Source organism: Poecilia formosa, unplaced genomic scaffold, assembly GCF_000485575.1.
Source record: "Poecilia formosa unplaced genomic scaffold, Poecilia_formosa-5.1.2 Scaffold116, whole genome shotgun sequence".
NCBI classification, from domain to species: domain Eukaryota; kingdom Metazoa; phylum Chordata; class Actinopteri; order Cyprinodontiformes; family Poeciliidae; genus Poecilia; species Poecilia formosa.
Window position 1 is genome coordinate 721,544 of NW_006800055.1, and position 25,000 is coordinate 746,543.

General features: G+C 39.4%; 2 protein-coding genes across 3 annotated transcripts; both read right to left on the minus strand.

Moving 5' to 3' along the window:
- Positions 1-523: 523 nt before the first annotated feature.
- LOC103143849 (transmembrane protein 79-like) lies at positions 524-12,651 on the minus strand. The gene is made up of 5 exons (XM_007560551.2): positions 12,319-12,651; positions 6,407-6,743; positions 4,737-5,297; positions 2,322-2,535; positions 524-1,197 (listed from the first exon to the last, which is right to left on the minus strand). The coding sequence occupies exons 2-5, from the start codon at positions 6,681-6,683 to the stop codon at positions 942-944; spliced, it is 1,308 nt and encodes a 435-aa protein (XP_007560613.1). The 5' UTR covers positions 6,684-6,743; positions 12,319-12,651; the 3' UTR covers positions 524-941.
- A 1,229-nt stretch (positions 12,652-13,880) lies between these two features.
- On the minus strand, positions 13,881-24,712 carry ctdspl3 (CTD (carboxy-terminal domain, RNA polymerase II, polypeptide A) small phosphatase like 3). 2 transcript variants are annotated; one of them, XM_007560552.2, is made up of 12 exons: positions 24,446-24,712; positions 21,194-21,338; positions 20,977-21,117; positions 19,871-19,985; positions 19,595-19,706; positions 18,452-18,538; positions 17,474-17,536; positions 17,316-17,395; positions 17,091-17,217; positions 16,184-16,279; positions 14,290-14,336; positions 13,881-14,212 (listed from the first exon to the last, which is right to left on the minus strand). In XM_007560552.2, the coding sequence occupies exons 1-12, from the start codon at positions 24,563-24,565 to the stop codon at positions 14,134-14,136; spliced, it is 1,212 nt and encodes a 403-aa protein (XP_007560614.1). In that variant the 5' UTR covers positions 24,566-24,712; the 3' UTR covers positions 13,881-14,133. The 2 variants fall into 2 exon arrangements, with proteins under 2 accessions (XP_007560614.1, XP_007560615.1); XM_007560553.2 differs by having other exon boundaries at positions 13,881-14,336; positions 24,446-24,711.
- Between the last annotated feature and the right edge of the window lie 288 nt (positions 24,713-25,000).

Consider the following 25,000-nt stretch of genomic DNA (forward strand, 5'->3'; position numbering starts at 1 on the left):
GATGGATGGATGGATGGATGGATGGATGGATGGATGGATGGATGGATGGATGGATGGATGGATGGATTTAAAACATGAACTGCCTGTTAGATCTGATCCAGTTGAAGAAAGCAACATTCTTCTTTTGTCTTTTTACATCTTAAGATCATTTTTATCATAACTTTAAAACATTTAGGGTTCATTTCTACAACCAGCCTGACTGCAAATAGATTTTATCATCTGATCTTGAAAAAACTAAGTTTTTAACTTAACGAGCATCTTTGGTGTCTGACCTCTAATTATTGCCCTCTGAAGAGCTCATTAATCTCCAGTTGACTGAGAAACCAAACTGAGTGAATCTTATTCTCTTCTGGTTTCTGGTCTCATTTGGGAGCCACAAACCCAAGAAGCTCATCAGAAGAGAGGATGCCAGCAGGGTGGAGACACACAGAGAGCAACATGTTATCACATAATGACAGTCCATGCACTTCACCAGGAATAACCACTCAGTCCAAGGAAAAAAAGCACCAGAAAAAGACAGGTCTGTGTTTTTTTCTTACAAATGGTTTTTATTCTGTCCTGTACAAACCCTCTGTAAAGTCAAAGTAGTAAAATCTGACAACTGCAGCTGCTTTGCGGTGAAACAAATCCAGCCGGGCACAGGGCAGAGCTTCTGCTTAAATATAGGCATTGGAACAGCTTAAAAAGACAAAAGTTTTATGTGTACAGCATTGTTCAAAGGCATCCTCGGCCACAGCCAGGCAGAGCGCTTGCATTTCAGATAATAAAGCACAAAACCACATGAAAAAGTGCTGCACACAGGAGGAGCAACAAGTAAAAGCCGTCACATAGTTGGAGGTTACAGCGGCGGCGGGTGTAGCTCTGCTGAGCAGCAGACCACAGGAATGGCCTATTTCTGGGAGGATGGCCTCCTCTCGGAGAAGAAAGCGCAGCTCTCCCTCTCACTGAGCGTCCAGGATGTCTGTGGGCAGGACGTCTGGTTTGCCACTCGGGCTTTGTGATGTCTCCCCCGACCAGGAAGACGGGGTGACCTGATTATACAGGACGTCCTGAGGGCCAAAAAGGGGCTGTTTGAGATTGAGATTGTACATGAGGAACAGATTGAGAGCGACCACGGCGAGGAGCGGGAAGGAGGTCAGACCAGAACCGAAGCCTCTCCAGGAGCCGCACGTGTTCAGGCTGAACCAGAAAACAAGCCTGAGAAGGACGAGAAAACAAACCCAAACAGGAAATCAGAGGACGTTCAGATATTTATGATAAACACTCAACGTCTCACTCGTCAGCCACGCTTACAAGATGAAGTATTTCCAACAACAAACCTGTATTACTCAAACATAAACGTATCTGAGCTTTGACTTTTTCTAGTAAGATATAAGCCCCGTTGCATTGAAATCTAAGGATTTAAGTCTGATCAATATCCATCTCACTTTGTCTGTAGCAGCTTTTCATCAGTGACGAATATTTTAAGCTTGCCTAAAAGTAAGATGAAACAAAAAATATTTGGTCCATGCTAGTAAACCATGCTAGGATCCATCAACAGATGAGGATCAGGATCACTTAACAAAATAAAATAAATAAAGAGAAGAATTCTGATTTCAATCTCAGAATTTCAACTTTAATGTCAGAGTTACGACTTTAAACTCAGAATTTTAATTCTGAATCAATCTAAGTCAAAAACCAAACAAATAACCAAACAGTCTTAGGTGTATGTCAGTTGTGTTGTTCATATATGAAAATAGTCACAAAACAGTTTCCTCCTCGTTGTATATGGGCTTTTGTAAACCTGCATTATATCCACAGTCTCAGATTTGATAGATCGATTTGAGTTTTAAATTAAAGTGAGAATTCTGTGAAAAAAAGTCAAGATTCTGTAAAAAAAGTCAAAATTCTGAGAAATTCTGAGGAAGTCAGAATTCTTAAATTAACGTCAAAATTCTGAGAAAAAAGTCAAAATACTGAGAAAAACTTTAAAATGCTGAGAAAAGTCAGAATTCTGAGAAAAAAGTCAAAATTCTGAGGAAAAAAAGTCAAAATTCTGAGAAAAAAGTCAAAATTCTGAGAAAAAGTCTAAATTCTTTTAAAAAAAAAGTCAGAATTCTGAAATTACAGTCAGAATTCTGAAATTACAGTCAGAATTTTATTTTATTTTTCCGGTGGCCTTTGTTGTCTTCTTATACGTTTAATGAACTTCTCTGTTCCACTCGTTGATGTGCAGCCGGGCTGTATGAACACATTTGAGCCTTTGGGCGTTTTTGTGTTTGGTGATGACCCCTTCAGGTCAAAGGTCACCATTAAATCCTTCAACCTGCTCTGACCTTCACCTGCCAATGATGAACATGACCACCAGAATGGGCACCAGCTTCAGCTGCTCCTGCGGCAGCAGGGCGGCCATCACCACCAGGTTGAGCACGTAGAGCAGCAGCTGCTCCAGGGACGATGAGACAAACAGCTGCTGCACAGTGTGTCTTCGATCAGTCGGCTCCTGCAGACGCAGGGACCCGGAGCACAACTGGCACGCCGCACCAACCAGCATGGCTGCAAGGCAGAGAAGAGCAATAAGTCAGAATCCATCTTGAATCTGGGCCATCTTTCCACAAGCAGCGCCAAAGTCACTGCAAACTGATCTGACAGCAACTTTGTGTTTTCACATTTTTCCCTCATTTGAATGCAGCTACTGCTGGCAGGAAGGCCGACATGCAAATACTCTGGCATCTGCTTGAAATCTGGGTCAGAGGTAACTCCTCTGGGATGGATTTGGTCGGGTTGGTTCAGTCACCTGCTCTCTCATTCTGAACATTCTGAACCAGAGACCACTGAGACCATTAAACTTTTCACTTTTATCAAATCAGGTGCGCTGACATTTCTGGATTTGGTTGAAGTCAAAACAGCTACCCTAAAATATTCAATAATATTTAGCAGAAAGAGGAGGAGGACAAAATTTAAAATATAAAAATGTGTACATCGACTTTGTGGAAAAGCGTGCATATATTCAACAAAAAGGTACAAAAATATTTATAAATAATTATATGGAAGATGAAGGATATACATAAACAGTAAAATAATGTGACATTCTTATGATAAAAGTAAAATTATGTTTTCTATATAAGATATTGATGTAATATATACTGCTACATGTATTTTGATATTGAGAAATAATAGAAAAGGGTTATAATTTTTAAAAAGTGTAAGTATGGGAGCTAAAATGACAAAGCATAGTTTTTTTTATATTTTATGTGTATGTAGCCTTGTTTTGTTTTTTATTGATTTGTTTGAAATAACAATAGCATGTATAGAACTTTTCCCACATTACAACCTTAGACTTGTATTGCTCAGTGTGGCTTCTTCATTAAACTTTCAGTCAGAGGCTTCTTCAGAGTTGCTGTAACACTGACTGCTGCAGCAGATCCTTCTGGCCAGCAACTCTGAGATAGACATTTATTTTCCTTCTGGGATTAATAAAGTAATTTTGAACTGAACCAATTTTATTTAGGCTTTATGTGAAAAACCAACATAAATATGTTTTAAATAGTAAAAATCTGAAAAGAGTGGCAGCACAAGTCTTCATATTCCTGAGTTAATATTATAGAGAAGCACTTCTTTCTACAGCTGTAAATATTTATTTGGGTATTTCTTATTAAGTTTGGAAGGAGAGAAACAGTTTCCATATTCATTTGGATCTTTGACTTGCATGATGCTGCCAGCGCCAGTTCAACTTTGGTCTGATTTGACTAGGACTGAAAACAGTAAATCAGACTAGTTTTGCTTATTCAACTAATTTAGTAATTGATTAATCATTAACTGGATAACACAGACTCAAAAAAGGTAATTTTGCTGAAACAACAGCATATTCAGAGAAATAATTCAGTGAAAAATGTAAAATAAATAAATAAATAAATAAATAAATAAATTATATTTTAATTGCATCTGACATCCCACACCAGACTCCATTTGAGCTGTTTCCCTCTCACTTTCCTCCACCATCTTTGTTTCTGTATCAACTGGTTCTGCTTTAGGATGACCAACAGTGCCCTCTTCTGGATGGTGGGCAAACTACAGCACTAAAAGAAGGTCTAACCAGTGGAACTAAATTTTCATCTAATAAATGAAATTGTAAGTCAATACATTTTTTGCATTCCTATTGTGTGCTTATGTTCTCTTTCAAACCCCTGAGGCTTTATAATGTCTAAAAAATAAACTTAATGGACATTTTGGCATATGACAAAAAGTGAAACTGAACATATTACACATTGGTGCGCCGATAAATTGGCGCACCAATTTATCAGCCAGTTGATTTCCTTCATTTTGTGAGATCGGTGATAGGCCAATTCTGACACGTGAAGCCGATCTTATCCACCGATCTTATCTTCCTCAGCAAAGGTCTAAAAATCAGTCACTCTCCTCTTTTGCTCTCTCGTGAGAATGTTTGCAGTTAATAGTAGTCACCCCAGTGCTGCCAAAGTCAGTGACTTTCTTGCTATATTTAGTAACATTTCAGACAAAAAAATTGGCATCGGCCAAAGTCGGAATTGGCAGGCCAGGCTTTTTAAAGATCGGTAATTGGCCATAAAACTGCAATTGGTGCACCTCAAGTTAAAAGGTCATTAAATTACATAGAAAAACGAAAACATTCCCAGACGAGGTGGCCAGACGAACCCCATCCTGGTCGTCTGGCCGCCTTTACATCTGATCTTTACGTTAAATTTGTGTTTGTGATCGTGCAGGTGTCTGAGTCGTACCAAGCACCATGGGGAGCGCTGCCACTGCGCAGCAGCAGAAGGTGAAAATGATGCGGCAGCTTATGTCCGGACAGTCGGGGGGTCTGATTGGGACATAGAAATAGAGTGCATAGAGCATCCCGGCTGCACACAGAAGCGAGGCCAGGACGGAGAGGATGGCTGGGAGACGGGCGCTCTGGCTGCATTTACACCGACAGCAGCACCTCCCCTGATCCAACGCCTCCCCTGTGGCCCCGTCAGTCTCTCCGAACCCCTCTGTGCTCCACACGGCCAGCTCCACGCTCTCCCGCGGCGGCCCTATCAGGGGTCGGCCCTCGTCCGCCGGGCTCTCCACAGTGGTGGATTCTGGGCTCCATCTCGGCGTGTTTGTGCCGTTGGGAATGTCGCCCTGAGAGGCCGGCGGAGGGGGGCTCATGCAGTTTTCCATGGCGGTGTCCAAACTGTGCGAAGTGATGATGGGGCTGGAAAGAGTTTGATCAGGCTCCTCTTGCTGCTCTGTCTGATTTGCTCCGCTGTGTGGTGCGGGGGTGGCGCTGGGCTGCTGGTGGCACCGAGCAGAGCCTGTCAGGATCAAAACACAGTTTAGTACGCAATCCAAATCCAAAAGGAGACAATCGGAGGCGTTGGAGCATCGAGTCTGACCTGAAAGATCTGCTGTTAAATTGGACATAAACTTTATGTTTTTGACAAGAATAATTTGAGGGAAATTGTTGGATAGCCTTTAAATTATATTGTGAAAATTTTAATCAGATTAATCGTGATAGATCAGTCAACTAATTAGAATGGGTAGGTGTCACAGAAATTAAAAATGATTTCATATACAGCTCTGGAAAAAATTAAGAGATGACTTAAAATGATAATTTTCTCTGATTTTACTGTGAATAGGAATATGTTTCAGTAAAATGAACGTTGTTCTTTTATTCTATGAACTACTGACAACATGTCTCTGATATTCCAAGCAAAAAATTAGTATTTATTGAAAAATGGTAAAAATAACAAAAAAAAGATGCAGTGCTTTCAGACCTCAAATACAAAGAAAACAAGTTCGTATTCATTCAGAAACAATAATATTAATGTTTTAACTCAGGAAAAGTTCAGAAATCAATATTTGGTGGAATAACCAGGAGGTTTTCAATGGAGTTCAGTGCAGTGGGCTCTTAGCTTTTTCCAGACCTGTATGTTTATTTCTAAATAGCTTTATGAATTTTCTTTTTTATCATTATTTTTCTTCTTTTGAGTGGATTGCCAATCATTTGGCGGGGCATGTGGGTGGGTCAGTGCCCCCCTCGACCCTCACTTTAGCTCCGCCCCTGTAAATAGTACATAAGCACTCACCAAAAACAACCAAAAGAATGTACTTATTTAGCTAAAAGTTAAAACATGTTGCTAGATTCAGCTCCACCTGCAATATCTAAAATGATGCAAAGAATAGATTGAGGTGTTGTCTTACTGTAATCCTGTTGTTTCGTTACCAAAGGATGGCAAAGGCATTTGATCAAAACCTTAGGAAATAGTGTTAACTTCCAAGCAGAACAATGATGTAACCCCGTAGAGTGTGTTGTTTATATGCTGTTGCTTAGCCTCAAATCTATTTTAACTCCATTTGGTTCCAGCTTGGCTTTTACTTTTTCTCCGTTTGTTCCAAACTAAAGGCAGATTCAGTGACTCACTCCTTGACTGCGCCGTTGCTGCTGGCGGCGGCTCCAGGGAGCGCTGGGAGCCGGAGGCCGAATGGGAGGCCGAGCGGAGCTCCTCCACAGACGACTCCGGGCTGTCCGACACCGGCGCCAGGGAGATCTGGGTGTCCAGGTCCAAGAAGGGCGAGAAGGAGAGCCGGGCGGGGTCGATGTCCTGCAGCTGGTTGATGATGTCACTGATAGACTCCTTCACGGTGTCGAGCTCCTTCACGTTCTGCCTGTCAGTAGCCTGAAGCCCCGAGGTGCTCATAGTCACGCAGGCTGAGAGGAGCGAGCTGAGGTCCAGACGAAAACCAGGACAGAGTCCAACCTGGAACAGGGAGGACAGACATTAAAGTCGTCTGTAGTTTGAAGGTCACCTATTATGCTTTTTTGAACAGGTTAGGATAGATCTATGGGCTATACAGAACTTGTTAATTTTTTTATTTTATTTTGCACAAAATTCTTCTTAGGCTGCGTTCACACTGCAGCCTGTGACCCAATTCCGATGTTTTGTCAAATTGGATTTTTTTTGGCCAAATATATGCGACCTTTACGTGTTCTCCAGCATAGACATAATATAAGAGTAGACCTCACATTGGCTGCTCCGGCGCAGGAAAAACGGCGGCCATCTTGGAGCGGTATACCCTCCTACTTTGCTCAACAAAACAGCAAAAGATGCCTCAGCACTGAGGGATATTGTTGTTCGGATCGATGGACTATTGATGCGAGGGCTCCACAAACAACATTTCACAAGAAAGATGGACATATTATTGTTTGTGATTACAATATTATTTTACTGTACTTATGTCCACCGGTGAGATACCAGCTAATATTAGCTACATTGCTTGGTGTAATACGGGTTCAGCCCCGCTATGAAGGCTAACTGAGATTCCGTAAATCTAAAAAAATTTAATTATTCTCTAACATTGACTTAGATTATTAGAAATGAAACAATGTAACATATATTATAAAACTTATATTATGTGTTATAACATTCACCAGCAAAGTTTACACTGGTGGTAAAGACTATTATTTATATGTAATTCTTTCACTCTGTCAAAAAGTAAGATACATCCCAAATCTTCTGTTTTTGTTTTGAAGGTTTCCTAAAGACACGATGTGAGGAAGAAGAGGGAGATATCTATAAAGAGAGACGGATTCACTGCAGCACGGATTAATCTCGCATCGGATTTTGGACTCAATTCTCGCATCGGATTTTGGACTCAATCTCAGCTGCTGAATCACTCTGAAGCTAGAACTGGTCGGCTGAAAATCATATACATATGTATATATGTATATGTGGACCGCTCAAAGATGGCCGCCCTAAATCTCGTCAGCGACAATAGGCGAGAGCGGTCCATGAGGCGTCTATCCTTATATTATGTCTATGTCTATTCCTATATTACGTCTATGTTCTCCAGTGCTAACTGCAAACGACGTGAAAGTGTTCCGCATGCGCAGTAGAGGGCGCAATAACGTCACACACAGAGCGCGTGCTCAGTGTTTTGCCAAACTTCATAAAAAAGAAGATGGATGGTAACGGCGGAGCATGGCTTGCGATTTTAAAGTTGTTGTCCGAGCGGAGCCAGCACAGTAACAACTTAATCCTAGTCCGCCATGATTGTTGACGTTCCGGTCGGCTGAATGAATCTGAACGCGACCTGACAGTTCGGATTCAGATCACATTTGAATCGGATACGTGTCGGACATCCAAGTGGCCCGGGTCGCATTCGAAAAGAATCCGACCTGTGTTGTCCAGACTGTCATGAAAAGACCAGATACAGGTCGCATTAAGGACAAAATAAAAATAAAAAAATTGGAATTGGGTTTCTTCGGGCTTAGGGTTGCCACCCGTCCCTTAAAGTACGTATTGAACCGATACGGGACGCGAGTACTTTATGTAGTAGGCTGCCCCAGTCATTTTTTCACTCACGGTGTTGGGGTTGAGATACTGTGCTTTCCGGGTAACACCGACACGCTGCCGCCGTTAGTGGGCGGCAACCCTATTCGGGCTGCAGTGTGAACGTAGCCTTAAATAATGAGATTTTTATGATAAAGTGTTGAGGTCATACAAAATGACAATTAAGTTCAGTAAGTCATAAAATTTCAAGAATAAAGTCGAAATAATAGGAGAATAAAGCTGAAGCATTTGCTTGGGTTGCTAGGTAACGCGCAGTGCCTGTTGAAAGTGACTTAACAGTTTAGGATTTTTGAAATGACTTGTTTTTCCAGACACCATTAAGCATTAACCTATTACAGATGGATGTGTTTCAGAAGCAGTTGAGGCAAAATATGAATTTAGCTTTACTAATTGTTAGCTTCCTACTGTTTCTTCAGGCAAGTGACAGTGATGGAAAGCTGCCACAAAACAGAAACTCTTTTAGGAACAGAGTACTTAGATCCAGGGCAAAACAACATCTCTCCAGTTTTTGTATTAATTTGGGGTTTTTGTCTGGATTTTGTTCATTTTAATTCGTTAGGAAGATAATTTTATTTAATACACCAATATTAAATTGATTGTATGTTTCTTTTGTGAAAGTATTTAATTTTTTTTCATATGAAAACAGCTGGATTGTAACACTTTCATCGCCTCTTCTGTGTGCTTTTCCACTGTTTGCATCTCTGTCCTCTGTTATTGAGTTGCACCAACTGTTTATTTTGAAGAGCATTCGCTGGCAGTAAAGCATCCACTCAGATATGGCAAAAGATCTTAAAATGCATGTAATCCCTCATAGTTTCAGTATGTTATCTGTAGCCTAGAAGGATAAAAATTGTTTGTTTTTGGACAAAGTGTTTCATTTGGTTCTGTAGGAGATTGTTTTGGACTTTTGTATCTATAAGGCATTGATGGATTTAGGACTGAAACAATCAGATTAATCATGATGCATTGAATAAATGATTGTCAACTAATTTAGTAATCGATTAATCACAATTAATCAGTTATACTTTTGTGAGTATACAGACTCAAAAAGGCAATTCAGATGAAAGATGAGAAATTTTAGTCTGTAAATCTGTTCTACACAGAAATCCTCTGGTGGAAAAGTTTTAGCTTCACCTGCCTCAAATTTATATAAAAGAAATCCTGTTAAGCACAGTTTTCTGTCCAGTTATTAATCGATTAATCCAAAAAACAGATCAGCTCTACACTACTGATGTTAAATCAGACAGAAAGCTTTTCACATGTTGAAGCTTTCAGGATTTTTTTAGCTGCAGATCCATCTTTTGCTACAAATGATCAAATGTTTACTAAAGTAATGCTATGTTGTGGCATTATAGGCAAAAAAAAAATCTTGTTTTCATGTTTAAAAAAGGAACTATTTGCATCTTAAATGTATTCCTAGTATTGCCTGAAAAGACTTCAGTGGTTAAATGAAAAATAGGCAGAATGTGGGGAAAAAACTCAATCGATTAATCATATGAATAAATTATTACTAAAATTATTATTAGTTGCATGCATAGATAGATTGATGAAATGTCCAACTCTGTGAGACAGGAATCAGAGAAGTACGATAAATAACTAAATAACTTTTGCGCTGTCAGTTTGATTTACCAACAGAAGGAGTCACTGATCTGAAACAGAATCATGTCACGTTGAACCAGGACGATAATTAAAGCGGACTCATTTTCCTGAAGTCCTAATTAAATGTTTTGGGGATGAACTGGGTTTGGATCCCGGTACCGAAGCGCTGCTCTCGCCCACTGATTGCAGCCTGTTTGTCTGCAGCTAATTTCAGGGTTTGCACAGCAACGCCGCTCCTTCCCTCTCTTTTGCAAATTGCGTGTTTTCCTGAAAACAAATTTGACTGAGAACCAGTCCGTCCGTCTGCGCCCACAACAAACAGAGCTGAGATCAGTTCGGACCTGGAGCCAGTTCATATGGGTCAAACTGTCCGAATCAGAACCAAAATGAAGGGGAATGGATCATAAAACTACATTTTCAGATAACTCTGTACAATTCAAGTCTTATAGAAATGTTTCAGATCATCAAGCTAATTTTAAGCTTTAAATCTTAAGATTTAAATCTGTGCTTTGATTAGGCCGCTCCGTTTTTAAACCCATTCAGAGTCACAAACTGATGGTTGGATGTTAATTACAAGATTTTTTCCATCAGGGCAGAATTAATAAATCATGAAGCAGCAAAGCAACCCCAGAGCATCACACTGCCACTACTATGTTTGATTGCTGGTATAAAATACTTTTTAATAATCTGTTAATTTTGCCCAGATGCAATGAAACAAATTTAAGACTGATAGATTTGTGGATTTTTCCACATCTGTTCTGTAATTTCCTGACTGTTGTTTTGAGGTTTTTGCAGCCAACTTCATGTTGTGTCAGTGGGAAAAAATACATAAAAAATAAAAATGGATCTCCAACTCAGAAAAAAATAATTGAAATTGAATCAAGTTTGTCAAACTTACTTTATTTACATTTGTTTAACATGTAAACTTAAACTTAATCTCATTACTGCCAGCATGCCTAGGTGGGCACCATAAGAGGGAAAGGTGGGCAGACATACTGTATGGGTCCCATATGGGTTTGTCCGCAGGTTCCATGGTGGCCCCACATGGGTTTTCCCATTTAGGGAAAACCCAAGTTTTTGGAAAACTTGGGTTTTCCAAAAACCCATGGAGTACCCAAGTTTTTACATGGTGGTGGGCCCACCACCATGTAGGGCCCATGTAGGACTCATGTGGGCTGTGGCCCTACATGGACAAACCCATATGGGACCCATCCAATCTGCCCTCCTTTTCTCCCATATGGGGCCGACCTAGGCATGCTGGCAGGTTCTCTTTTTTTTTTTTTTTTTTTAACAATGAATCACCTGTTTTCTTTTTTCAGTGCAGACAAGTTTTAATTGACTTGGATGTGTGTTTTTGTTCTGTTAGTAAATCAGATCATTTGAAAACCGCTTTTAATTTACTTTTGATGTTAACATTTGTTGGTTGATGCTCAAACTTAAATGGTGTGAGAAAATAAGAAACAGAGGGAAAAAACATTTTCTCTGCATTGTAATTCAGGGAAACACTGAATTACAATGAAAAATGAACTTGTACCACATCAAATATGAGCAAAACAGGGACAAAAAGGAAATGGATACATATTGGTGAAAAAATATTATTGAACAGCATAAAAAAACATTTGTAACAAAGTTAAATGCACAATGTGCAAATAAAGAAAAAGGGTGGTGCTGCGGTGGCTGGTGTGCTAAAACACCAAAATTAGCCTCGGGCTAACTAGGTTAATGTAAGTAAAATAAAATAAAATCTGTTAAATTTTTCTTTTTTTGGTTTTTTTTTTTTTATCCAAAGAATAGTCCGAGTTTATGATGGATTCAGCTGAAAGCACAATAGCTCCAATAAGGCGCCTTTTGTGGGTCTGGCACCGCTTGAGCCATTTCAATCACATCTGCAGATTGCGTTTAGAGCTTTTTCTCCTGCACTTTTTTTTTTTTTTGGCGCACATCCAACTGCGGCGCTGGATGGAGTCAGCACGCAAACCTCTCCGTGAACGACCATTTTCTAAACAAATGAGGACCTTAGCATGTATATAGATCACAATTAGGAGGCCTGCAGGTCGGAGGGGAGCAAATCAGCGCGATTTGTTGTAGATGGCGCATGACGGGGGTAAAAAGAAAAAAACCCACTTTGTCCCTTACCGCTGAGCTGAGCAACTCTTATGTAGTTTCTGATTTAAAAAAAAAGATTCAATCGTTGCGCAAACTGTAGGGATTTTCATAATTATTAAATACATCAAATAAAGCACATGAAGTGGTGCGTAAAATGCAGTCATTCAGAAATCCGTCACATACAGGAGCTGATTGTTTACACTGTAAACGCAAGCCGCAGTTTAAGCTCCAAATGAACGCGTTTCTCTGAACAGAAAAGGTTTTAAAACGAACTTACTTGAGTCGGAGATCGCAGAGTGTGGATTTACTCCTCCGTCCTTCCCTCCCCCTCGGTTTGCTTTTTGTCTTCCAGGATCCTGAACTTCTGAATCAAATTTCAGGACGGACAAAATACTAGGCTTTTCCTCCGCCCACACGCAGTTTTTCTTTTTTTCCTCCCTTCTTCCCGGGTACCATGTCAAAGACCATATGGAGCAAATAAAGCCGGAGACGATCCACAGGAGGAGGAGGAGGAGGAGGCACTTACTCTCAGTTTACCTTCAAATTCAACATTAGCAATCACAGCCATCACACAAACAAGTTTGTCCAAACAGGACGGTAAACATTTACTCTCAAACTAAACTCCAGCTTTCATCTAATATTCATACTCGGGATAAGTGTTTGTCCCGCGGAGGTACTTGATTAACGCAAACATCTCAGCTTCCCTGCGCGCTTTTCATACCTTTTAAAGATTCAATTGAGGGAGGATTTCAGTAATCCCTAATAAATTCACACAAAGTGAAAACACAGCTGCGTAGCGCAGTTTTGGATTTCAACTTCATGATGTCTGGAAATGTGAGGTTCTAAAAAACCCACAGGAGGAGGGACCCCTCCCCCCCCCTAAAACACAACAACAAAAAAAACTGGATTCTCGTTTGTGTTGATGACATCACAAGAGGCAAAAGAGTAAAGCACATCAGTAAAAATGGCAGAAAAGTTAGTTTGGACACATTTCATCATAAATTTTAAGTAATTAAGTTGCAAGGCGTGGTGTTTGAGGGTTAGAGCTCCACTCTGACGCCATGATGGATGCTGCTGAGGATGATGAAGCTGGAGGAAACAGCAATGAAAGATCCAGGAAGTATGATCAAATAGCTTTAAAAAATCATTTAAAAACTACTTTTCTAAAACAAAAAGAGAACTCTGCCACATCCACTAAAACCGGAACACGACACCCATATCTGGTCGAGGGCGTTGCAATGTCTAAAAGTCCCTTGTTGCTGGAGACTGGACTTTAAAACACAAAAAATGAACAAATATTGTTGAGAACTGGAGCAGAAATGACAACTTGGCAAGTTTTTTGCTACAATTTACCACCATGGTTAAAACAAACTAATTCAGCTCTTTTAAGTCCCTGGGTAAGGAGCCGGTTTGCCAAGTCTCCAAGCTGCCACTCAGACATTTACCTGAGTAAGGCGACCAGTGGAAAACAGGATCAGCATGTTGTCCATGGCAAATTCAAAGGCAAAAATTGCATATAGGTTTTTTTTTCCTTTTAAATTAAAATACACCAAAAAAACATTTTATTCCCTGTTTGCCTGAAAACAGATGTACGATCAATTTCTACTGAAAACAAGATAGAAAATAAAAATCTGAATTTCTAATAAAAGGAAACAAGGATAAAAGTACCCAACCTTCCCATAAATACCATTTCCATTTTCTCAATAAAAGTCATCAATCTGATCGCTCTGGGAAGGCCACGCCCACTTCCTGAATGATTTGCATCAGAACCACACCTGACTTATCACAATAATCAGTCAAGTTAAATATGGAAACAATGAGCTGAAGCAACACAGCAACGCTCTATTAGTCATTTATTGTTGGAGTAAATTTATATAACAAAAAAAAAAAAAAGCATCTAACATATACAGATAAAAGCTGTTGGTTAGCAATATGATCAATAAATAGAAAGTTAGAAATATAAACAAAATAATTCAAGTTTTGTTTGGGAAATATTTACACACATTAGCAGTTTGCTGCTTGAGGAATCGGTTCTGGAAAGAAGCCGGGTTCAAGTGTCGATCGGTCAGCAGCGTCTGAAATGTGCCATCCTTTAAGGAGAACCGCAGGAGAACCGGCCCGGTTCCCGACACGGACATACCGCCTTCCGGTCAGGCGGTCCGATCTGGAATCTGCAATTCAACCTAAACATGAGCTACAACAGTCAGCTGGTGAGGTGGGGAGGGTCTGTCAGTCCTCAGACAGCAACCTGTGGAAGTGGTCCTTCCTCTTCTTCAGAACCTCCTGGAAATCCTCCTGGAGAGACAAAAATAATCCAATCTGTAGCCACGGCAACAAAGGCAGATGTTCAGATCATAACAGGTGGGAGGGTGAAGAGGTCAATAATTTAATCAAAAAGACAGCAATATACCCATAAGCCTTTTCCTGAAGAGTTTAAGTCCGGTTTAATCAAACTGTTGTTTGTCTAGAAGGTCCGGTTTGTTTGGGGGAGATGTGAACGTGTAATACGACAGCAAACTCTGGTCAACCTACAAACCTTAAACTCAGTTTGAGTGAATGTATGGATGACAGGAAGCGGACTATAGCGCAGAGGATTCTGGGTAAATACAACCAAAACAACTGTGAGTCTAAACGCTACTGGGAGAAATGGCTCGTTGTTAAATCCTGCAACCGCTAACATCTGATGCTAATCCATTTTTGTTTACATTTAGTGAAGAAAGGAAGTTCTGCTCAGAGGTTATTCAGAGTTTTTGTGTAGTTTCCTTCAGTAGTTCTTAGTGCAGCGCCACCAGTGGTGAGGAGAGGAACAGGTTTTTCATTTAGCTGAACCTCACCAGCTGAAAATGTAAAGAATGTTTAAGGGCCAATCCAACCAAGTTTACCGAACTGGTAAGAGTGAAAACACCCATAAGCACACTTTGTTATCTTTTATTTCCTCCAGTGTTTCTAGACTGGAAATGTCATCACATAATTGCTCTGTTAACTCTGGCCAAGAGTTTGGAAAATAACAAAAACAAACCAGTTTTTAACCTCCATCACAGATAAACAACACAGCCTCAGTATGCAGCAGCGGCCAGGGATATTCTTTTCTTTCAGCATCGTTTTACAAACATCAGGAAACAGATCCAAGCAGTGACAGATGTTGCAGTAATTTTGAAAAATGAAATTAACTCCAGGAGAGTTTCTGTTGCTTGTACCAGGTGTGTAACTTTAACTGCAGTCATATGGATGCTATATGGTAATTATGGGCCATCAATGCAGTCAGGACCACTCACATTCCCGTCACCATGTTTTGTTTAACCAACTGCTTTCCTCTGGGAGGCGCTACAAAACTCCCCTCGTTAGAAAAAACATCAAAACGGAAAACATTTTTTTCCTCTTCAATAATCCTAAAGTCTGCATTGTTACACAGTCTTTACTTGGTTCTCTTCAACTCCCTTTTCTTGTACAAATGTGGGTTGTATTTTACTTATCGTCTGTGGGTTATATTATTTTAACCTTCAATGATAACGTGGCTTATTTAACATCTAGTAAGAGTATTTTTGGCCTTTATTCAGTGTAAAAGGAGGATAAATAAAATCAACTGCCAATACAGTTGTCAGAAAACTTGTAATAATTCTCTTGATATTTTGACTATTAGTCTTGCTGATGATCTGTAAGTGTTTTAAGGTGGAAGGCCTAACGGCCATCACCCTAATCTTTAATTCCTTCCATACTTTCTCTATCAGATTCAAGTCCAGATTCAGCTGCACCTCTCTAAAAGGTCAATATTAATTCCCGTCAGGTTAAATAGCTACTGTGTTGTAAACAAGCCATTAAAAATAGATTTGGACACACAAATTATTAATTTTAAATGAGACACACCAACTACTTAGCCTGCAATGCCTTAATGTGTCCACATGAGGGCAGCAGAACCTGCTGTACTGAAACTCTTTAATAAGCAACAATATTTTTCCTTTAAGTGTACCTTCTGGGGGAATAAAAGCCCAGGAATCTAACTTTAACATATATGTTTTAATATTAGGTGACTAAAAGATGAACTACAAGGGCTGTTAAATGTTTTATGTTTATTTTCTCCTGTGGCAGAGCGGATTTCTTTGGGAGAAATCTAGGAAAAGAAAAGCATTTAGAAGCAGACTTACCGCTGGAGCCAGTCTCTCCATGTAGGGGATGAGTTTCTGCAGCTCTTTGTCTTCTGATCCTCCAGACCAGCTCTTAATGGGAATGGTGTTCATCAGCTGGAGAAAGGAAAAAAAAAGATGAGAAACAAAGAAAACACTAAACCAGTGGGGAACAAGTAAACCTACACAGGGTTAAAACATCTTGTTAATAGTGGAGAGTTTAAAACAAAGCCAGAGGACAAAATGTGGCTTCATCCTCACCGATGCGTCAATATTTAATAACCAAGTTGCTGCTTGGTTATTAATGTTTTTACAGCTCAATCAGGCTGTATGAGAGCAAGCGAGAGCAAGACGTCAGCAGCCAACAGAAAGGCTGAATATCCTGCAGCAAAGTTGCCCTTTCATTTGCTTTTGAGGTTTCATGACTGAGCTGTTATTGAACATGTTGAATGTGGAAATATTGGGAGCTTTTTGGAAATCTAAGAGTTAAAGTGAGCAGGAGTGTTTTCTAAACATTAATCAGTTCTTAAAGAGAAACGGGTTTGTTAACGCCAAAGCTCCAGAGTGCAGCTCTTAAAAAAAAAAATCTTGCTGCACGTTGAGAAAAAAATTTTTTTTTATTGCAATGCTAATGATAAAGACTGTGATAATAATAATTATCTGCTGAGTTATTAAAAATAAGAATAAAGTACTTATAGATTTTTACTCCCACTAATGACTAACCACACATCTATTTGTTTAGATATTATTAAAAGAGTTATACTTATTTAAATATTATTTTCATGGCATCAACACACAGCAACTTCCCAAACATCCAAACAATCCTCTGCAGTTGAAATATTGAGTTCATCCATATTGTGCAGTTCCACTCTGATAATTAAATATATCTTTTAAGCTAAACAGTTTTCTGTGTAGTAAAGTTTCTCACGTGGTATGGGTAGGTGTGCGGTGCGTTATCCAGGACGACGGTTTTCATCAGGTCTCTCCCGAGGATGCTGAGGTCCTTGATGTAGTGACCGAGGACGCAGGCGCAGTCGTCCTGATACAGGCGGTGACTGAAAAACAAAAACCAGAAGCAGCTCAATGTCAACTTGTACCAACAAAACGGAGGAAAACAAATAAAAACTCAGCAGCAGCTCTGAAGGCGACATACCGGAAGAGTTTCTTCTGAGGGTCGAGGATCTCCAGGATCTTCTCGGCGTATTCCTTCTTTGCACAGGTGTAAACAAAAAGCTGGAAATCGCAGGAAGCTGCGGTTAGAAGTTTGGAAACGATTTACAAAGAGAAACAGAAACTGTGAATTTCTCAAACCTCGTAGATTTTTGCCATGGCTTGAAGAAACTCTCTTACGTGTGGACGCAGGATCATGTACACCTGTTGAAAGAACAAATACTTCTTTATTAAAAAAAACATGAAAAACGACTGGTGTTGCATGAATTTCATGTTTCTTTATGCAAAAGCTTTTACTTTAAACTTTCTAGCAGCTCTGAATCATTCCCAGGATTCCTCTGTGGCATTTTAATGTTTGGATTGCACAAGGGAATTCTGGGAATGTTTGGGAGTGCTGCAGTGTGGGTGTAAAGCATTACTCATCAAGAAAAGGCAAAGAAATCTTAAATTTGTTGTTTTCAGTCTAGTTTCATGCCAACACAGAATTCTGTTATTTTTTTTCCTACAAGCTGATTCAATTTTATTCAACCAGATAATATAAAAAAAACTAAAGTAAAAAAAAAAAATGTTCTAGATTCTCTGATAAAAGTGGTTTTACGAATCCACCCAAAAATTTATGAATTACAGCAAAATTAACCCAATTTCTGCATCAAAACATGCCCACAACTGATGCCTTTTAAAAATAAACCAACATCACAAAATTGTAAAATATTTGCAGACAATAAATGTTGGGAGTTTTAGTTTTACACATTTAATGAACTGGAGGACAGAAAAATGATGCAGTTTTGATTTCCATCTCAAAGCTCCTTGTATTGTTTTAGTTTGTGCAACAGCAGCAGCTGCTGTCTGGTGATTAACAGACCAAAATGTTATGATTACACTATTAAAAAAAAAAATGCAACTTTTCTAGAAAATGTTTGTTTCCTAAACAGCAAATTTCTGATTCGCTAACTCGACATGTTCCATAAAACCGTTGGTTATGAGCCACATGTTTTATCGATGTTTTCCTGGTTCAGCTCACCTGAATCTAACCAACAGGAAGCCGAGCTGAGAAACTCATCGAGCCGTTTCTTGGAGCAGCAACATTTAAAGCATCAACTAAAAGCAGAGATTACTTACCTTGTATTGATGATCCTGGAATGTGGTAAAGAAAGTATAATCTGCTTCTTCGATCACATTCAGGGAGCTGAACATGAGCGTCTCCTCCTGTTCGGAGAAACAAAAACGTGAATCTGTCTTCTTTTACATCCAGCTGTTGCTGTAACACAAATGGTTAGGACTAAAATAAAAAATGTAATTGATGTTCGTTGTTAAGTCTGTACCAATATTTTGCTCTTTTCCCAGAACCTCATGACCTTTAATGCTGCCAGCGAACCAAACCAAATGGCACTGAATGGATATCGTGTTGGTTGGCAGCAGAGTTGTGTTTAAATCAGGTTGATGTCTTTAGTTTGGGTTTTTCACCTCCGGTTTGCTCCATCGCACTAAAACGTCTCGGTCGATGATCGACTCGCTGATCCAGCAGCTGCTTCAGCGGTTCACAGGTTTAGTTAATAGTTAGGGAGCCGAGCTGCAGCCTCCCGTCTCTTTAAAGTCGGGGATAATTAGCTGCAGACGGGATAATGAACAGCTGCTTTGGCTCAGGCAGCTTCTAAACGCAGCATAAAACTCACATCTAGTTAAACATTCACTCTGTGATGAACAAATTAAATCCATCTCAGTCTTTGGAACTACGAACTAATTAAACAATTAGTTGGATTAACCGTGATGAAATGATTATTAGAAAAATCAACAACTAAGTTAGTAATCGATTATTTGTTTACTGGAGTTACAGACTCATTTGCTGAAAGAACAACTCAGTAAATGAGCCAAAACTGTACAAAAAATAAAATACATTTTGATTTCAAAATAAAAACATTTGTAAAAGTTTTAGCTTCACAATTTCTCTAAAAAAAAAAAAAGAATCTGTCATTAGGCACCTTTTGCAGATCTTTTCACAGTTTGATATTAAAGAATTGAATTGCTTATTTGCATTTTTTAAAAATGTATTTTAATGTTTAAAAAATATCTGCAGTATGTGGCAATTAAAAAAAAACAACTGATTAGCTAATTAATCATCACAATAAAGTGATAGGATAATCAGTTACTAAATTATTCATTAGTTTCAGCTCTACATTGTACTAGGATTGTTTTCCAGTTCCAGTATTTGTCCCGGTTTGGTTCTGGGATGAACATTAGAGCGTCAGAGCTGACTGAGCGTACCAGGTCGACCACCAGCGTGGCCTCCGGCGTGCTCCGGGTTTTTGGCGGGATGTCTTGGAGACACGGCCGGGAATGCTGAGACTGGGACGGGATGTTCTTGATAAAGGTAAACCTGAGAACATGACAATAAACATGTAATGTATAAAAACAGGAAAACACATGTACATTAATGAGGGAGCTGGAAATCTAACTTTTGTTAAAATGAGATGTTTCCCCTGCCAGAGGTAAAAAGTAAATAAAATAAAATAAACAGAAAGAGGAAGAAGAAGAACGTACGGATCAAAGACGTCGTCGTCCTCGTCTCCAGCCAGCAGGTCGATGGAACCGTAACCAAACACTCCTTGTTCTGGGCTCAGCAGAACGCTGTTGGCAGTTTCAGGACATTTCATATCTGAGCAGAAAAACAAAGAGAAACAGCCTGAGACGACCTGCAGGAGCAGCGAGTCACTACAGCAGGACTGGCAGAGGAAGCCCAACAGGCATGACCGGTTTTTATTTTCTATTTAAAAACAAATTAAACTTTATACTCTCCCAATCATTTATTAATCTTTAATGTCAGATTTAGAAAGCTGAGCTAAGATGTTAAGTTTACTGAAGATTACACACAGAGACCCCTGTTTACGTTGGAGAACGCCAACTGGGATAGTCGCTAATCCAAGATATTATGGATGGTTTAAAAATTAAACCATGTAATCACACTCCATTTGTCTGTAAAATATGTAAAGATGTTTCAAAGGTGGAAAAGTGAATAAATCCTAAAAACAGTGGAAGGCTAAGAGCTCATCCAAAAAAATACTTTGACTAACTTAGAACAAATCCAACAAAAAATGTAAAAAAACCAAAAAAAACAAAAAAACCTTCTCAATGGATTGGTAGGACTTTTTTTTTTTGCACATTTCTCACTGTAACAAGTTTCTCACTATCCAAATGATGAAGTCATTACTCACACAAATGGTCAGACATATTGATATTTAATTTAAAACTCTGATAAATTTGGTTTTCTGTTTTAAACAAACACAGGTGGGTTTCCTGACTAGCTGTTAGCGTTCCATCTTTTCTAAAACCCGCTGACACAACGCCGTCTGGTGCATGTGAGGAACTGCTGCTGATCACCAGAAAAACTCTTAATGATGCAATCAACTCACAGCGGTCTGAACCATCTGCTCGGTCTGCATTCCTTTTAACTCAATAAATCAATGTTTATTGACGACTGTTCATCTTGTGTGAACGCATGGCATCACCACGCAGTGGGAAAAGTTAAAAACTGAATTCAAAAGATTTGCTGAAAGCAGCAGAGACCATGAGCCTGATGGAGATGACACAGAGACAAAAGGAGTCTGTGACGCTCTTCACTGTTTCAGGCCAGAAGCTGAGACACCTACTCTCCTTGCTGGGCGTGAGGAACCGCACCATGGGCGGATAGATGTTTCTGGCCTTGGAGTTACGAGGGGACGCCACGTCGATCTCTGACAGAATGCGCTCGTGGTGGATTATGGGCTTGAGTGGGGTCTTAAAAGCCAAATCTGGAAGACAAGAAGAGGACTGGTTAGGAAAGAGGATTTGTAGATTAAGGAAAATACAAAACGTAAAGAGTGTAACCTGCTGATGGAGATAAAATGCCCGACTCTCTGTCCTCAACAGCGATGGCCCTCGGCCGCTTCCTCGCCCGGCCACGAGGCAGCGGCCGCCTCTTCACCGTAGGAACCTCATCCTCTGGTTGGTGAACCACAGACTCCTCCTTAACCTAGTCGCAGGTGAAATAAATAAAAGCAGTTATGAAAATTAGTCTCGTTCAATCATCAATCATTAGTCTGTGGTGGCAAAGTTTGGTAGATGTGAGATCTGACTTTATTTTCACAGGAAAAAAACCACCTTGATGCTCAACTGTCAGGGTTTCCCCAGTGTATTATAAGCCTGGCGGGCCTCCAGGCTTTACTTGTGCTTCCACCAGGCTAAGCACTGCTTATTTATTTAGGTCTTTTTAAAATGTTTGCATTTTTAAGATTTTATAGTTGTTCAGGTATTAATCTTCCAATCTTTCAATAATACATAATTATCAAGTGATATTTTCAAATTTTCTGTGAATTTTAAACATTTTTTAAAATCAAAAACATGACAGGCCGCTGCATGAATGACTACCCTACTGCCCACTATCTACACTATCATTATTTAATATTATGTTTTTAGCTTGTGTACTTTTAATTCTTTGTATTTTTTTTTGTTTTTACAATTTATTCTATTTTACATTTTGAACATTGTAATCTTTCTCTGGGAAATAGAATTGTAATGATTGTTTTCTTTATCATGATGCACAAGTCGACTTTTCTTTTTTCTTTAGTATTTAAATTGGCATCATGATATTGTGATTATACGTTTTGTATTATTTGCTTCCTTGTGAATGCAGAAAGTAAAAATATATACATACTAGCATAGTAAAATGGGCTTTTTTAATCCTTTCAACATTAATTTTGTACCTTCATGCATATCTACAGATTAATTTAAATTATAAACAGCGTTGTTATGATTAATCTATGAGCTTTAACTGCCAAATCATTAGAGACAAGGATGAGCCTTTATCAAACCAATATTGATTCCATGATTTGTTTTAAGACCAAATGTCCTGAGCACAGAGCCTCAAACACTAATGTTTTGTTGATGAAACCAACACTTTAATAGCACCAAAGCAACTTCCATTCCACATAATGAACAACAATAGCTTATGACAAAAGGCATTTATTTCAGATGTGCTCATAAAAAGCACATTTAATGAAACCTGAGCAATAAAACATCAGCTGGTGGATCAAGAACGTCTCATTTGGGCTTTCAATAAGCAACAGAGACTAAACGCTGAGGTCTGATCAGACATTTCTGCTCTCAACCATCAAACCACAGTAAACTCCTGGCAGCGGCTCAACCCTCATTTGTGTTCGCAGCGTGAAATACGTGTGTTCTGGTGGCCTACTTTCTCCGGACCACCTCTCACATGCGCCGACTCTGCGTTAATCCAACACAGACTCAGGGCATCCGTCCTCTAAGCAGCCATCATTATTTCAACATTTCTACAACAGGGAGAGCTAGTTTTGTTGATTTTCATAGTTTTGTTTGTAAGGTATGTTTTTAGCATCGAACTAAATCAAAGTGCTTCACGTGACTAGAAGGAAAAACCATTACATTACAAAGTAAGAGGAAATGATGAGGCTGAAAAATAGATTGCACTTTATGATGTTCCAGTTGTTATTAATCAAAGGGAAAGCTAAACAAACGGGGTTTTTACTCAAACCCACAAAATCAACACATGGATGTAATTCATAAAGACCCACAGTGCTTAGGAGAAGCCTGTGTTTTGTTTATTCTGTTTTGTTTATTAAAACATTTCAAAGCTAAAATCTCCATTTCAACTAGTATTGATCTTAATTTGTCCCTTTTCTTTGACCTAAAGGACATAAGGTCTAGTTAGGGGCTTGAACCAGCAACCACCTGTTACAAATAAATCCATCTCCTGAGTCACTGCCACCACAGTTTAATTTATTTATCTATAATCCAGATTAAAGTCTGACCAAGTTGCTGCAGTTCCAGAAAGACAAACAGCACTCCTATGTAAAAGTGTCACCTAATCGGTTACTCAGTATTTGACCTCTGACCCCTCAATTACTACTTCTAAGCACATTTAGGAGCTTCAATCTATGGCTGAGTAAAATACACATACCATTTACTCCTCATTGTGTAGAAAAGAGTATTCAATCTGCCTCTGTGCAGTTATACATAATGCATTTATTGGCATAAATCTAAATCATCATTGTGACATTAGATGTTGATGCAATTAAGATGTGGCCCCATAAGACAGGAACAAACAAAAAAAAGTGTCTTGACTAAAAGAAAGGCAAGGAACTGGGAGATTCTACTGCATTTTGCAATTGTCACAGCATAGAGAAAATTGATATTTTGTCTAATATACGCTAAAACCATAAAGTTAAATATGATTTTTAGATAAAAACACAGTTACTGCAAGCATGTGTGTTAAATAGGTGGCTACCAGAGCAGATAGATTGACTTACTAACTACCTAATGTCAGATTGCTATGCTTGTATAAAATACAGGAAGAATATAATTTAGGTCATAAGCACTTGGGGGGGGGGAAGCAAATTTCACAAGAAATTTCTGAATTGTGCTTTTGAGTTTGTTCTGGTAAGAGGTGTGTAATAACTTCTTTTTTTATAAAAATATGTTATATAGTATATATAGATTCTGATCCATACACATCGTAATACCAACGTGACCAACTAGATCTAATCTTGGGAAGCTGAAAGAGCAATTAAAAAACATCGAAATGGTTTGACAATTTAATTTTTTTTACGCTGTGTTCTGGTTAGTTGTGGTTAATTTCCGCCCTGATTAGTTTAAGAGTTTCATTTTGAGCTAAAGGGGATCTGAAGAACAGATGTTTGTCAATCAGAAGCTAACCTCAGCATTACTCTGAAACAGCGCCACCTACCGGAGCTTTTAAAATGACCGAGTTCAAGCCACATTAAAAGCTGATTTCATGAGCTTTGTGGATAAATATTTACTACAAAACTTTTACAAATCTGATCGGTGACCCAATATCTCTACTTTTGATTAACTGCCATTAGGGGCGATGGGTTGTCATTCGTTTAGGCCACCTACCGTTCAGATGCTGTTTAAACACCAGATGCTAACAGTAGTTAGCATTAGCGCTGTCTGCTGTGTTGAAACTAACAAAACACCAAAACAATGAGTGATAACTGGATCTTTCTCCTGAAAACTGTTCACTGTTGCCACAAATGTACTCAGTGTTACTAAAATGAAACAACCGTTTTTACATCGATGAGCTACCATGTTTGGTAAGGGACTTTCCGTCTCCGTCGTCGAAAGGCGCGTTTGTCTCGACCGTTGACGTGTCCTCCTCGGCGTCTCCGAAGCAGCGGTAATCGTCCTTTGAGACCTAAGTCTCATTTTTCCTTTTCATGTAAGACTTGTAAAGCATCTAAACAGAAACTCTTCCGCTGCACTGTGTTCCCTTCGGACAAGCGTTTCAGTGTTCCTCCTCCCCGCCCACAACTGGACGTTTACTTGGTCTAACCCCGCCCCGCTCATCCCCGCGTCTTCTCGAATCAAAGAGGAGGAGTGCGTTTAAAACTGCAGCGGTGCATTCGATTCCCTGTTCTGGACAGCGCTTGAGGGCGGTGCTTCAACAATAGAACAAACTACTGTGAAACAAGTCACGTGTTCTCTGTTTACGTGGGCAGCCAGCGTGGACTGGACTGCGCTTATTCTACAACACATGTGTCAAACTCAAGGCCCACGGGCCACATTTGGCCCGCCATGTCATTTTATGTGGGCCCCGCAGCATTTTATAGGCTCATTGACTTACAATAGGTTTTGAGCACG